Source organism: Molothrus ater, chromosome 1, assembly GCF_012460135.2.
Source record: "Molothrus ater isolate BHLD 08-10-18 breed brown headed cowbird chromosome 1, BPBGC_Mater_1.1, whole genome shotgun sequence".
NCBI classification, from domain to species: domain Eukaryota; kingdom Metazoa; phylum Chordata; class Aves; order Passeriformes; family Icteridae; genus Molothrus; species Molothrus ater.
In genome coordinates, this window is record NC_050478.2 from 74,012,333 (window position 1) to 74,028,457 (window position 16,125).

At 36.0% G+C, this 16,125-nt stretch overlaps 1 protein-coding gene across 2 annotated transcripts in view; it reads left to right on the top strand.

Annotated features, from left to right (window-relative positions):
- The window catches only part of CDH9 (cadherin 9), a 98,150-nt gene extending 83,472 nt beyond the window's left edge, over positions 1–14,678 (top strand). For both annotated transcript variants that reach the window (XM_036378768.2, XM_036378767.2), the window contains exons 9-12: positions 833–954; positions 10,503–10,620; positions 10,707–10,958; positions 13,686–14,678. In XM_036378768.2, coding sequence (XP_036234661.1) covers positions 833–954; positions 10,503–10,620; positions 10,707–10,958; positions 13,686–14,173 — 980 coding nt within the window. In that variant the 3' untranslated portion in view covers positions 14,174–14,678. The remainder of the gene's footprint in view (positions 1–832; positions 955–10,502; positions 10,621–10,706; positions 10,959–13,685) is intronic.
- Positions 14,679–16,125: the final 1,447 nt, after the last annotated feature.

Sequence of the window (16,125 nt, forward strand, 5' to 3'; positions counted from 1 at the left end):
TCAGGCTAGATGTGTCTTGCCTACCTTTTTTCTGAGGTAGCAGTCATCAAAGGGGGAAACAGATGATTTTAGTGGAAAACTTTTCTGCCTTCCTTTCTTCTCCTATAGATTCCCCTGAGTCAATGTGCTTAAGAGTCTGAGAGTTGGGTAATGTGGAGAGATGAATCATATCCCCATTTTCAGAAAGATTTATATCTTTTATCTTTTCCTCTTAAACACTTTTCATTGTTTGGTTAAAAATGTTCTACATTTTCAATACGCATAACGTGAGAATCCTCTCTGGCAATACCTTGAGTTTGGAGGTTTTTGAAGATTGATTGATGATCATATCCTGCATATATCATTTTATTATTTTGTTTTTTATAGTTAGGCGAGAAAGGACAACTTTGGTCTGGGTTTTTTATGGTTTTGTGTTTGTGTGTGGTTGTGGTGGTAGGGTTGTTCACTGACACTCTTTTACTGCTTTATTGATTTGAAAAGGCAAATGTTCTTAACAGCTCAGTCTCATGGAACAACTTTTGCAATTAATTATTTGTTGAACTGATATAAATAATACAACTCCCTAACAACTCAGTGATCTGTTTTTAATGTAAATCAATTTGAGCATATTTTATATTATATATACACATATATATATAGAATCATAGAAAAACTTGTTTCAATTATAAATAGGACTTTCATGTATATGTAATGTTTGTCATCAGAAAATGAAATATAATTGTTTTAGTATAATCAAGAAAATTGAACATTTCTAATATCTTTTGGAAAAAAAGTATTGGATTGTTTTCATATACATATCTCTGTGTATTGTAATATTTTTTCTTTTTTTCAGATAATCCTAAACAAAGTAGCCAAATACCTGTCTTCATACGGATTTTAGACATAAATGATCATGCACCAGAGTTTGCCAACTACTATGAAACATTTGTTTGTGAAAATGCAAAAGCAGGACAGGTAAACCAATCCTGATATTACCAAAGGACTTGTAAGGAAACTATCCTACAGTGCCATCATGAAGAATTCAACATATTAGTTTGAACAGCAGCAGACTAACCCAGCCTCTTAATTTCCTATCTTCTGCAAAAAATACAAGTTGATTCAAAAAAGGACATAAAAGATGAAGGATAATATCCTAGAAGGATAATATCCTAGTTCAATAGCATGGGATATAATAAAAAATGATACTTTAAGGTGGTGTTTCATTTCTAATATCAGAAAATATTTTTCAGAAATAGTTTTGCATAATGCTATAAAATGCTTTATGCTGAACAATAATTCCATTTATTTCTGGATTTTTATCATTGCCTTGGTTAATGTAGCAACACCTTCAAGTACATGAAGCAGGAAAATCTTTATTATGTCTCAGTTAAGGTGTGTAAACCAAGCTTTTTCAAAAATAAAGGGCAGTGTAACTGTTTCCATTGTAGGTTAAAACTCAGTCTGGCATTGTGTTGAGTCTCGGCAAAGGTCACGTATATCCTTTTCTAAACTACCTCAGAATTCTGTAAAATTCTAAGAGACAAGAAAAAAAATTGAGGATAAAACAAAGTGATAATTTGCATTCAAGTAAGTAGCTAAACCAAGAGAACTCAGAGCCAACATAGTACAAAAATGTCTTAATATTGCTGTCTTTACAACATCATCTATTTATGCTAATGCCAGTCAGTCCTTCAGTTAAAATCCTGTGAAGAAAGATTTTTTCTTTACAGGATTTACCAAAGAAGTGGATTTAGTAGCAGATCAGGTACTCTAAGATTATCTCTCCAAAATGGCTCATGCATGAGCCTCTTCTCTAGACTGATTAATTTTTGACTGGAAGAAAAATGTTGAGATCATTATTTTCACTTACACAAACATGAGTGGGTTCCTACTCTAGGAGAGACAAGCCAGGATGAAGCCCTAAGAACAGATTAGGTCTACCCTCATGTCTTATTAGCTTTAGGCTGTCATCATCCAGCCAAAACTGTTTGGCTTCATGGAAAATATGTTGAAAGGATCAGAATGTATAATATTTTGTTTTTCTTTAGAGCACAGCGACCACGCAATATTCAAAGACTTTACGAAGATGGGCGATATGGATAGGCATCAGGAACCATGCTCATGTTTTACCTGATTTTCTGCCCAGGGTTTTTTAAGTCACAGAGGCTTCACTGAAGGTAGCATAGATGGTACCTGAAATGAATTTAGCTTTTCAGGTATTGCAGAACCCTATGCAGAGCAAGAACATGTGTTCTTGCTCAATTCAGATCCAATTCAAGTGATGTTTTATGAATTGGTTAAGAGAGAGAAAAAGAAATTAAAATATGAGGAAAAAGATGGCACATTAGATTGTAGGGAAACTGCATGAAATTCTATTTATTTTTCATTCATTAAACACAGCATTAGAATTTAGGCAAAATGGGTTAGGATGGAAGAGGATACTTTGATTAAAAGATCACTTCCCTTTGAAGAGGTATTTGACAATTTTTTCATTCTTTTTTTAAAGAATGTTTTACTATTTTTCATGTAAATTATATAATTAGATTAATATACACTTCAAAGGAAGAGATGAATTAATTTAAAATTGTGGAAGGAATTATCATACCAGAAAAATGAGAAAAGAGTGCTTTTCACAACAACTAAGGTTTATAATCACATCATCCTGTCTTAACCAGTGACATAAATTGCCACTTAAGAATACAGTTCAAGCCTTTCAGAAGGTACAAAAATTCTCCAAGCCTTTGGCTATTAGACCCATAGAGCTTTACTTTATGACTTTTAAGCTGCTTTTTTCATGCTGAATGCATTCAGATAATTCTAGCCATTAAGTTCAAACAGCTGCCGTAGAACCTTAATTCTGTTAGTGTAACAATGTCTCATTACACAAGACAAAATTGAGGTAAATAAATTTTAAAATCTCAGTATGATGACTGGTAGAAAAGTGAGTCATGTATTTTATTTACATAACAAAAAGAATGGTTCAAAAGCTTAGAAATTAAGATCTAATTGAAATTAATCTTGTGCAATTTTGCCAACCAGCACACACGGGTTTTGTCATATATTTGAAGAAGCTCAGTCCAGGCAGACTAGCTGTCAATTTCCTTAATCCAATTTCCATCTAGTCTAGCATACTTGGTGAAATACCCATGAATGTATGAAATATCACTTAGCTTTCCGGTAAGTTCTGTGCTTACCTAACAACAGATATGACAGAGACCCATTTGATAGGTATGCATGTTGTTTTCCAGACCTCCTACACATCTAATTTACCAATGCAATTTCAGCAATTATTTTCCCTCATTGGAAAATCCCACAAAAATACTAGAAATAGAGTGTGCACCAAGTGTAGCTACAGAAAAATGAGAGATCCATTTTGGTTTTCTATTTCTTAACAGCTGAGGTCTTCAAGAGAGGCACCTGAATTTGTATCTGGACATTTATGTCTAATTGAGTTTGTATTTCAGAAGAGAGACTACCTTTGATACATGAGAGTACTTTTATTTTGGTGCTAAAAATAGCAATGAATATAGAAATATGAACTTGAATGTTTTGGCCAAGTGTGCTAAGTCCCAGAGAACCTATATTGCTCATATCTAGCAGTCCCTGTATAGTATAAGAAAAATGGAAACACGTGTTCATTTAGGACTATTCCAACCTATTTTAGAGGTCATCTAAACCAGCTTTTTGATTATAACCATTATTGCTTCTTGACACATCACAGTACTGCTTCTGCATCTGGTACTATAACAAAAGAATCAGACTGAGAAGATAAATACATTTAGGGTTTTTTTGGTTTTTTGGGTTTTTTTTCTTTTTTTAACCAGAACCAGTTATTAGTCACACTCCTTTCTAAGTCTCAGGTACATCAGAATGATCAAATATTGCTCTCTGCCACCAAGCAACACTACACATTCTCAGCATCAACAGATATTATATGCTCCACTCATGGTTTTCAGATAGCCTTAGGAGGGTCAGAGGAAAGAAAATCCTACAGAGCGTCTCCTACTCTTTTGTCTCCAAGCAACAATGGTACGACTGGGGATAAACCTTATCATAAAAGGTTAATAAAAATTTATGTTCATTAGGCTGAAACACATTCGTCACCATGAGAATCTTATTTCATTGGCTGGTACACAGGCTAAAGAAAAGTAGGGAGCAGACTTCCTCTCATGCAATTTAGAAACCCCTAATCCTGAAGCCCCAGAGACTGTTGTGGGGAAGGCTTTGGTACAAGGTCTCTCATGCCCTTGTCACAGGAATTAATTGGGTCATTTTAGCTGGATTAGAGGATGAGTACTCTCCATGGAAACCAGGCAGATATACTCGAGTGGGAGATTGATTTAACTGAACAACTTGTTGGTAAAAGTTTAGTTCCGTGGTTTATTGCAAAGTTTATTGTTGGCAAAAATTTAGCTAATTTCAACATCCATCAAGAAAACAACGTGGGTCACTATTTTTCCCCTCTGATGCAATATTCTTTCCTGCCATTCATAGGCTTTCAGACACCAGAACATAGAAAGTTTGTTTCCTCCTTCAGAGACCTGGCTGATTTTTCTTTTCATTACTCTCCATACCCTCCCTCTCTTTTTAAAATAGAGCAGAGAGAGGTCACTTTTTCTCAAGCATGCATTGCTAATTATTAGTCATGGCTTTATATACATTGTAGCTGCTTCACTAGGTAGACACCTTTTGGCTTATTTTAGTGAGAGACCCATGCTAACTGTCATTTTAAGTAAGAATTGAAGTGAGAGTTACCCAATTTTTGATAAGCATTCAGTCCTGCTTAAAACTGCCAACACATTTGTGGAACAGAGCCAAGCTCTGGAAACCAAACTGCTTTGCATTACTGAACGTGAAGTTTTGTGAAGTGGCAGGCATCTATTCAAGCTTGCACATGTGTGATGGAGGATGTTTTCTGTAGCTAGCACCTTACAGGGGTATAGCTTAGAATTGTTTCTGTTACTAGTGTGATCACTCAGGCCGCGTAATAGCAAGATGGACATCCACTGAGCTGGATTGATTTTGAAACACTCCTATGGGCCATATCATCATGTCTTTTACATAACTTTTGTGCCACATATTTATGCTTGCTGTTTGTAATACATTCAAGGTTATCTAGTGATTGACCCTACCAGATCATACAGGCAGGAAAAGGGGTAAGAGGAAGAAAGGATAGGAGAAAAAATCCGTTCTTCCATCGTTTCCCCATAACATTTGCACACATTGTTCTCATGATTGCCATACATAGTTTCTCTCATAGGATTTTTTTCCCCGTAGTTTATTGCAGACAAAGTGGTAACAGGCCATCTTTAAATTTCTGTGAAAGTGACATTATTTTTCACCATATATAGTGAATTTTGAAAGAAAGAATTTTGAAAAAGAAAAAGGTGTAGAGATAAAATAACAACCACCAATACATTACTATTTTGAAAAGAAGTAGCAGCAAACTTCTTTGCAAACTTTTTATTTGTCTCAGGTTTTGTTTTATTAGTAGAAATGTTTAACCTGAAAATATATCACATGTGCCCACCCGTGGACCTCATCTTGTTCATGTTTCTCCAAGGAACTTTTCGAAACATGTGTCTGTAGTTTTTAAAGAGTACACCCTGGAGCCAAGGTGCAACAGCCATTTATTTCCATGACATGCAAGCCAGCACACACTGAAAAGCCTGTCTTAAAAGCATCCAGATGGTGCTGACCTCTGTGCTATAAAGCTTAACATTTGCTTTAATGGTTCCTATATTTCTTTTAAAGCCATTCCCACAGCTGAGCCTACAACCAAAACCTTCTACTTGTGCAGCTCTCTGTGTATACAAGAGCAGCCTCAGGAATGCTAACAGCATGCTCTGAAGTGCACAGAGACCCTTCCTACTTCAGAATTCCCTCAGCTAGCTTCTACTTGCTTGCTGACTTTAAAACAACTTGAAGAGAAGCCTTTACTTAAAGATGTTTAGATACATAGAAGGAATCTGTTTCTAGGCAGTCCACTCACCCCCAACCACTTTTTCAGACATAAGTACAAATAACTGTAAAATAGCCTGAACATAAACTACAATCATAGTTTTGACTGTGGTGCAAATCCTAAAATCACAGCATCCAGGTCAAAAAACCCAAACAATATGAAACAGGATTGTAATTGAAGTATTTCCACGTTTGAAAAAAAAAATATTTCAGTGGAAAGTAGGTCCAAACCCTTTAGCAGAATCTCTGTCTTCATCATGAAAGAAGCAAATAGATTCATTGTATGGAATCATACAATGATTTGAATTGAAAAGGACCTTAAAGACCACCTTGTTCCAACTCCCTTGGCCATGGCCAGGAATGTGACCCACTAGACTGGTTGGGTTGCTCAGGGCTCCATCCATCCTCACTTGGAACACTTCCAGAGATGGATCATTCACAGTGTCTCTGGGAAACATGGTTTAGTGTCTCTGGGAAACTTGGTTTAGTGTCTCACTGTCCTTTGAGTGAAGAATTCCTTTCTAACATCTAATCTAAATCTTTCCTCTTTTAGTTAAAAATCTTTCTCCCAATCTGCCTGTGTAAGAAGTAAATCTTCCACTCTTTTATAAGCCCTCTTAAAGCACTGGAGGATGACAATAAGGGCTCTCTAGAGCCTTCTCTTCTCCATACTGAATAACCGCAACTCTCTCAGCCTGTCTTTATAGCACACATGCTCCATACCCCTAACCATCTTTGTTCCCCTACTTTGGACTCACCCCAACTGGCTCATATCTCTGTTATGGTTAGGACTCCAGACCTGAATTCAGCACTCCAGGTGGGATCTCACAAGGGAAGGGTAGAGCAGTAGAATCACTTCCCATGACCTGCTGGCCGGGCCTCTTTTGATGCAGCCCAGGATACAGTTGGCCTTCTGGGGTCATTGTTGGCTCATGTCCTGCTTTTCATCCACCAGAACTCTCAAGTTCTTCTCTGCAAGGCTGCTGTCAATGACATCTTCTCCCATTCTGTGCTCTTGTCTTGGATTGTCCTAGGCCCACATGCAGCACCTTGTACTTGGACTTGTTGAACTTTGTGAGATTCTCATAGATTTATTTCTCAAGATTTCCCAGGTGTCTCTGGACAGGATCCCTTCCTTCTGTTGTGTCAACCACACCACTCAGCCTCATGTCATCTGCAGACTTGCTGAGGATGCATTTGATCTCACCACCTATGTAATTGATAAAGATATTAAAGAACACCTTTCCCAGGACACCAGTCACTGTCAGAGCACTGCTAAACAGCGTGGCTAAATGAGCACTGGTCCCAAGATCATTAAGAAAAGTTTCATTCGAATAATTCTTCTTGCTACTCATTTCACATTGTCAAACTGCTACAAACATCTTGTCCTGAATGTGAAAGAGAAAACTTCATGTCAATGCCTATGTTTTAATTTTCATTATCCTCAAAGAAAAGTGACCTTAAAAACTTGAATTTACTCATTAAGATCCACTCAAGAGTATGACACTGTTTTTTTTAAATACACAGAAGTGTTCATGCACATGCATAAGAAGCTCTAAAATAGTGACAATACTGCTGTATTTTCTAAAATATGCTCATTCACATGGGAAGCTATGAAAGAAAGAAAAAAATGAGAATGGTTTTATTTTATCTAAGCTTGATCTGCTTGAAATATATTTGGGTAAAAGTAATTTTCTTGAAATAACTCTTCTGTCATAAATCTTAGAGCATCAGAGACCTTGCTCTCAAGTCCTGATGAAGAGTGATCATACCTCAATGTCCATAAGTGCATCAAAATGGGTGAATATATTTCTGAAATGAAATCACAGAATGTACACAAAAGAATACTAACTTTTCTTCATATAAATGAGATACTTAAAAATAGTCAGACACTTTCATTTCTGTAGTGATTATCATTGACATCATTGTCTTTTATTTACAGCTGTAAAAGTGAAAAAGAAAAATCCTTAATTAGATAAGATTTCTAATTTCCTTTCAACTGTTCATCATTTGGAACAATTCACCTGCAATCATGGTTTCTCATTGTTCTTTTAATCTCCCATTTTTTTCTGCTAGGCAAACAGCTGGTTCCCAATTCATGCTGCCAACAGTTAGATCAGGTAATGAGGTTGGGTTTTTTCCGTCAGCCTTACCTCAACAATAATTATTTTTTGCAATTGGGTTCCTCTGTGCCTGGAACAATTGTATTTCTCCATGTGATTTGCACATGAAGGGATTCAAATCTTACAAACACTGAGTGATTACATCTCAAAAAGACCCAAGATACTCAATTACAGTTTCTGATAGTTACTGTAGCAGGACATTTTCTCCTTGAGTTTTTAATCAAGTAATTCTAAACCACACAAATGTTGTTACTTACTCTAATTCTCTCTTCTCCCTGGTACTTTTCGATTTCTTCTGTATTTTCAAACTTGTGCTAATGTGAAAGGAAAATTTTCTCATTTAAATTTGATGTCGTAGCCCAATCAAAATATTTTGGGTGGTTTTTTAGCAGTATTTTTAAACTGTGGAAAACTAAAATTAAACCAAATCCTGGTCTTGCTTTCTGTACTAACACTTCCAGAGGCAGATTACAGGAAAGACAAAAGCAATTGAACATTGGAAAGTTATTGACATAAACTGCAATGAAGAAACACTCTAAATAGGAGACTTCACCATAAACAAGGATTTGATTAATCTTGTGAAACAGCTAAAAATTATTTAAAAAAATCAAAAGATCAGTGAACATTAAATGCTTTAAAAGTGAAAGTAGTATATGTAGTATATGTAGTTACTACTCTAATGACACTTAGAAAAACTGCATTATCCTGCTTTGAGCATAGTCACATCCTTTTGTGCAAGGCTGACATTTACAAATTACCATTCAAGTTCCTCAATATACCTCAAAAATAAAAAGAAATTATAAAAAATATTTTGTGCTTTTTTTAGAAAGAGCTGTTGGAAAGTAAATGAGCTAAACACAGATCCCTCAACTGTTTCTGTATTGTGTTTTGGGTTTTTTGCTGTGGGGTTTTTAAAATTATAATTCAATATTATTAACTGCAATCAAATTGTCCAAAGTCAACTAGAAAAAAATGGGTCAAATATTCGTGGTGCAGTACAACACTAGCAGTAGAAAGTATCTGAATGATAACAGCAAAAACACCACTTTAATATAATGATTCATTCTGTGAGATACTACATACCTTCAAAAATTTAACTGTATTCTCAAGTCCCATTAAGGTCAATGTTCCGAGACAGTATATATGAAAAAGGAATTCCTTATTTGATTGGCACAAAGTTTACAGATCATATTAGTGCTACTTTTCAATTACTGTATTTCTGGAAGAAGTCAAGCTGCACCTTCTGTGGAAATAAAAGAAAAACAAAGTATTTGATAACAAGTGGCTTTGATATCTATGGGATTTCAAGACACCCTGAACACTGGAAACACTTGAGAACTCAAGACAGTCATTGGCTCTCTCTTGGCTTTGAAAGAAAAATGTCTGGCTGCTGAACTCATTCTGCCTTTAAGTAGCATAGAAATGAACTTGTAGTGAGTTATAGCATCCTCAGTTGAGACTCACTCTTATTCTCATGCTACCAGTTTTGTCATCTTTGATTGAATGCAAACCTGTCCTTGCTAGCCAAGGTAGACTATGGGTTACTCTCTATTGTGACTTCCACCAGGAAGGGCAAATGACAGAACAGCCACTCACAGAGCTTTCTGGAGTTACTGTGACTCACGCAGTGTGGCATGGTGTTAAATGTTGCAAGTCAATTCATAAACCACAGTTGTTCCCATGTAAGTTTTCCTTCCTCAGTTCTGCAGCTTTAGCCTCTCTGTCAGTCCAGCGGAAGATAGATTAAAAAATAGTCAAATTGTTAGCATTTATGTGTGTCTACATAAACGCGCACATTTGCACATTTTGATGCAACAGGAAAGCTTATGCAATCCAGAGGTACTGCTGAAGCCTCTCTTTTTTCAGCCCACTCTGCTCTGACCCTATTCAGGCACTATTATCACTCCTTCCCAGCTGGGCTTGAGTGGCCTTGTTAGGGCAGCTATTAAGCTCCTCAGCCAGAGGTTTCAATTTAGGAGGGAGTAAAGCTTCTCTTTTTATTACCCCAGGAGAATTGAGAATCCTGCCAGTGCAGTACTCCAATTTATCGCCAGGAGCAGATGAGGTGGATTGAGAATTAGACCCACTTAACAACTGGTTTACACAGCACTCTCTGTCATTGCTACATGAAGCCACAGGAGGTTTATGGCTTATTCAGAAGGGCAAATGTTTCTGTATCACTGCAAGATACTGAGTACAAATCAAAGCACATGGCTGTTTTGCAGTGAGGACTGGACTCTTTTTCATCCTTTTTTATGTGTTTAAACCATAAAATAATTTTTTACTGTAACCTCTACTGTATTTATTTGAGAAACATTTGGCTTAGGACATCAGTTTTTGTCTTCAGATAGAGAGTCATTGGATTTTTATGGGACATGAAAAGCAGAGAATTGAAACACAAGATTTCTAAAATAGCATGAAATACTCTTTTCTTTATAGCTTATACAGACTGTGAGTGCAATCGACAAAGATCAGCCTCCTCGCGGACACAAATTTTTTTTTGAGTTGGTGCCAGAATTTGCTGTTCATCCAAACTTCTCTGTTGTAGACAACAAAGGTAACTGCTGACCCTAACATCTCCCTCCCCAATATCACATAAAACTTAATTCAGAATCACTTATTGATTCTGTGTTTCCATTCTAGATAACACAGCGGGAATTATGACCAGAAGAAATGGATACAGCCGTAGTAAGACAAGTACCTATCTTCTGCCCATCATTATATTTGACAACGACTACCCGATCCAGAGCAGCACGGGCACGCTGACCATCCGGGTGTGCGCCTGTGACAGCCGGGGGAACATGCAGTCCTGCAGCGCCGAGGCCTTGCTGCTCCCTGCCGGCCTCAGCACGGGAGCACTGGTGGCCATTCTCCTCTGCATCATTATCCTGCTAAGTAGGTACCTGTGATGAGATGTTTACTTGACCAGACAAAGATCTAGTCATTTCAAGAGTCTTGATACTCTTAAAACCCTTATTCACATGACCCTCTAGAAAAACATCATCATTACTCTTTAGAAAATTGCGTGAGAAGAGTGAGACTGTGCTATTCAGATTAAATACAATTGAAAATATAGGGTCACTTTTAGTTACCGTGCTCATTTGAGTAATGTTCATACCATAATCAGATCTTCATTTAGATCCAGAACTTTAAAATCATATTTCTGAAGCTATGCTAACTTTTGCAACAATGTTACAAATTATATTGTCTATTTAATGATGAAAGATTTGGATTTTTCCTTTACAGAAAATATTTAGCTCAAAAGCATAGGATAGAAATATTCAATTTCTTGCAAGTGATAGTGAGAACTGCTGATTAAATAAGTATAAGAACAGAAGTCAGACAAGTGTTTGGAAGGTAGAAGCATTAGAAAGATGTGGTTACATGTGAAGGAAGTAGAATAAATGTTAGCTCATTATCTGGTGTTAAGAACATAAAAATTTCAACTTGCATGTTTTACAAGAAAAGTATCACCTCTACTTTCCAGTAAAACTCTGCAGAAAAGCTTTTTCCTTTTCCATCTGTTCTAGCAAATATTGCTTGCCAAGGGGTCAGTGGGAAGCTACAGGTGTTAGTTTATATAAGGGGATATATTTTTCTTTTTTCAGTTTTTACCCTAGATTCAAGATAATTCTGTGATCCTCCTAATATTTACTATAGGTATTAGAAGAAGGGCAATATCTATAAAATGTATCTGTACTGTGCTTAAGGGATGGAAAATACTTGAGATCTAGCAAACTGATAAACATCTTAGATTCAGGAATTGCTGCTGGCCTGGTTTTAGCATCAGCCTCCTTGGATTCCCCAGGATGTTGTCCAGGCATAGTCAGGGAATCTGCTGATAGTCTGCCAAGAGGCAGAACTTGAAAGGTACCATTCTCAGGAGAAAATTATGGTTCAAACTCTGCCAGACCTAGCTCTTCACCTTGCATAATTCTTATCATCATGTCAACAAGCTCTGCATCTTTAAAGCCATCCTGCATGCCCTGACAAGAGCAGGAAAAAAGGAGCATGAAATACATGCCCTTACTTGCTCAGAATGAAAACATTGCTCTGATTGGCTGCAATGCTTGAGTACAGATTGAACAAATCTGCACTAAACTTTGAACTTATCAAAGTTGAATGTGCCTTAGGGCCCAGCAATAGAATATGAGACTCAGAAGAGGATCAGGGACCATTGCTGTGCAGAACAAGTTTGACCACTTCGTGTCTCAGCCCCAGGGTTAGGGGCCCTGCTCTGCTCAGCACTGCCAACGTATATGAAGTCAAAGAAACATGTGGCTGTGGAGTATCTAAACAGAATTTTTACTGTACAGCTAGTGTGATACTCAGCATCTTAATTTTTCAACAAAGTAGTGTGTTATAATAGTAAACTGGTGTGAACATGCCCAACATAGATGAGACATATTAAGTACTAGGCTATGAAAGACATTTCATAATAACCTCTCAGTAATTGGCCCTTTTTTCCTACATGGAGTTCTTAAACTTACTAAAGTGTGTAGTTTCTAATCTAGTATTATGAAAAGAAGGGCCTCTGTACAGGTACAAGTAAGAAAACCCAAACAATGCAGAACAGAACATATTTTTATTAATTTTATACTCACAACATAATATCATGGCATGTGGAAGATCTCTATTCCCCTCTCCCTACCTGCAGCATGTCAAATCTTAGCTTTTATTCACCAATACTCAGGTGATTCAGAGTAAAAACTTAGCTCCTAGGACTCAACTAAACAATTCAGCACTGTTGTAATTTATGGTTCAGCAATCATTGTTATGTCTCATTGACAGATGGTCTTTCTGGCCTCTCTTATTTACTCCAGCTACTGGAGAGAGAGTCAGATTTTTACACGCACTTAAGCATTGAATTCCTACTGAAATCAATAGCATTTAGACACCAGAATGTATTTAAAAAATCCTAACTTCATTTTTTTATCTCCCCTTAGAGAGCTTCATTTTTGTATCAATCCTTATCTCTTCAGAAGAGTTATTCAATTAGCACTTCATAAACTAAGGGGATCATGGTTTTTTTAAAAGAAACATTTTTTAACAAAGACTGGATTTCAATTCTTGCAGTCATTGAAGCAAAAGTAGTTTTGTCAATTATATTGATAGCTTAAGGCCTTCAGGTTATTATTTTCAGAGGGACCTGTAGATCCCATATTCAAAAGTGAATTAGACACTTGGGAATACCTAAATCACTAGCTTTCAAGAGTGTGAATAGCTTTTGTCAATGAGATTCAACTACATTTGATGAAAAGACCCTTAGTAACTGCCAGAAAGGTGGTACCTAGAAAATGAAAATCAAAATCAAACGTTAGTAGGATAATATTGTATGGTATTGTTTACTTTTCAACTTCAGCTTAGTTGCAAATTTATTTAAAAGATAAAATATTTTTATCATTTCTCCCATAGGTTTAAAAAAAGAATAAGTTTTTGATTGCCATCAGATCATTAATACTTACCCTTACTAACTTGGAGATAGATTTTATCACTACACTCCTATTAAAAGTCCCATTCCAGCCTTAAAACCTTTCCAGGTCAAAAGATGAGGTAAAATTTTTCCTCATTTATTTACTTTCTAACCATCTGTTTCTTCATTCACTTTTTGTTTCGTTTTAGTATTAGTTGTCTTGTTTACGGCTCTCAAGAGACAGAGGAAGAAAGAACCCTTGATCATCTCAAAAGATGATGTTCGAGACAATATTGTGACCTACAATGATGAAGGAGGTGGGGAAGAAGACACCCAGGCTTTTGACATTGGCACACTGAGAAATCCAGAAGCAAGGGAGGAAAGTAAGATGAGAAGAGATGTTATCCCAGAAACAATATTTCAGATAAGGCGGACTGCACCTCTTTGGGAAAACATCGATGTTCAAGATTTTATTCATAGAAGGCTAAAGGAAAATGATTCAGACCCAGCTGCCCCTCCTTATGATTCATTAGCAACATATGCCTATGAAGGAAATGATTCCATAGCAAATTCACTCAGCTCCCTGGAATCACTTACCACAGAAGGCAACCAAGACTATGATTACCTCAGTGACTGGGGACCTCGGTTTAAAAAACTAGCAGATATGTATGGTGGAGAGGACAGTGATCGAGACTGAGAAAGTAATCTGTGACCTGGTCAGTGTTAGTGGAATTCATGTCTGTGTTCCTAGATAAATAAAGTGGCCTACTCTCTTACTTGGGAATAAAATATTTACAAAAAATAGATGTTGTCTTAGTAAGGGTTTGCTTAATCAATAAGTCAACGTGAATGAATATGAATGATTGAGATTTTAAAAAACACTACAACCAACCTTCTATGCCTAGAAACCTCTGATGAAAGGGTTTTATAGGGAATGAAAAAACAATAAAAGGCTTTTTGCGCCTTTGATAATTACATGGAAACTCCATATTTTTAAATTGCTTTGCTTTACCTTTCCTACTATGTTGGATAGTGTGCATCTGCATTGTAACTTAATCTCAAAAATATACTTTAAAAAGATTAATATTACTGCCATATTTATTGAGTTAAAAATGTCTGTGTGATGATTCATCCTGATATTTTTATATATGTATATTTATATTTTTGTATTTTTATTAAATAAATTAGAATTTATAAAAAGACTACTTACTCATGTCGTTTGTCAATCATAAGGAACTGTCCAATCTTTCTGAACAAAGGAAACTTTGTATTGTGCAACACTTCTTTTTTGAATGCATCTTCTTATATCAGATTGGTGGTTGCAATGTACTGTGCAAGAATGATATGGAGAGAGGGCTCTGCAATGGGAATGCTGTGTAGAGGGCAGAAAGAACTATTTTGAAAAGGTGATTATAAATAAATGCACTCTGACATGCAATGTGTATTGCTACATGGCAGAATAATACAGTTTCGTGGTGAAGCTCACTCACACATACCTTCTTACATGAACAGATGACCACTGAGAGGACAGAACAGATTGATGCCTAGGGATCTAAGGAACTATTCAAGTTTGTTCTGGCAGATATGAAAACAATTTTTAATATACCTTCAAAGAAATTGGATAATTAAGCTGGCATCAATGATATAAGGAAGGTTATTATATACTAATCTTATTTTGGAGCTTTGAGACAATAAGAAAAATCAGGTACATTACTGATAGTTTCTTTTAAATAAAGGGAGCGAAGAAATAAAATCAAAGTCTAACTAGTATTTTATTAAAGTTGTTAATGTTCTAGTCCTTCAAAGAAATGTGTACATTTGCATATTTCCTACAGCCTTAATGACAATCAGCAACTATATATTTTTGTTTAAAATATATTTGCTGGATATGCTTTTTGCAATGCACTTATTTTTTCACAACACAGAATAAAAGAAATATAAGTGGATCATCTGATCTAACAAAGTTGAAGGGTTTATCCACATTTTTTAAAAAAAGAATATAAAACCTCAAATTTATGGAAAAGGAGAAACAGTTTGGACAATATATGAAGTACATTATCCATAGCATTTCCATTCTTAATGTTAACTTTAAAGAAAATCAACACCTACAGATGTTTCAAAAAAAAAACAATTAAAAAATAATAATGTTTCAAGGGTTTCTCTATAATAATTAGCCATTTTTCACGTCTTTTTATAATAGAACTTAAGATACACATTGACAATGTTATGTGGACTATTGAAGAACTTATCTCTTACCATAGAAATGATGAAGAGGATTCAACCTCAGAGACCCTTCAGTGAGACATAAGAACACACTCCTAATTATCTTTCTACTATGTTGACTGTCAGACTATTTATCAAAAACTTTTCTTTATTATTCTTTATTTAATCCTTCTACCATACTCTTCTGCCAGCCCCAAGGATGTATCCCAAGTTTCTTTACACTTAACTCCTTTTTCTGGGAGGAAGGAATGTCTGTGTGACTGTTTCTCCAAACAAGCACCTGAACAACTTACTGTAAGATGCGCATCAGGTCTGTGACACTGTTGAAAACAAAAGTACTTTAGTGTCACAGAAATGTCAAAATAACCTGCAAATATGTAGCAGCTATTTACATGGATGTGATGCAGATACAGGGCATTAGTGTAT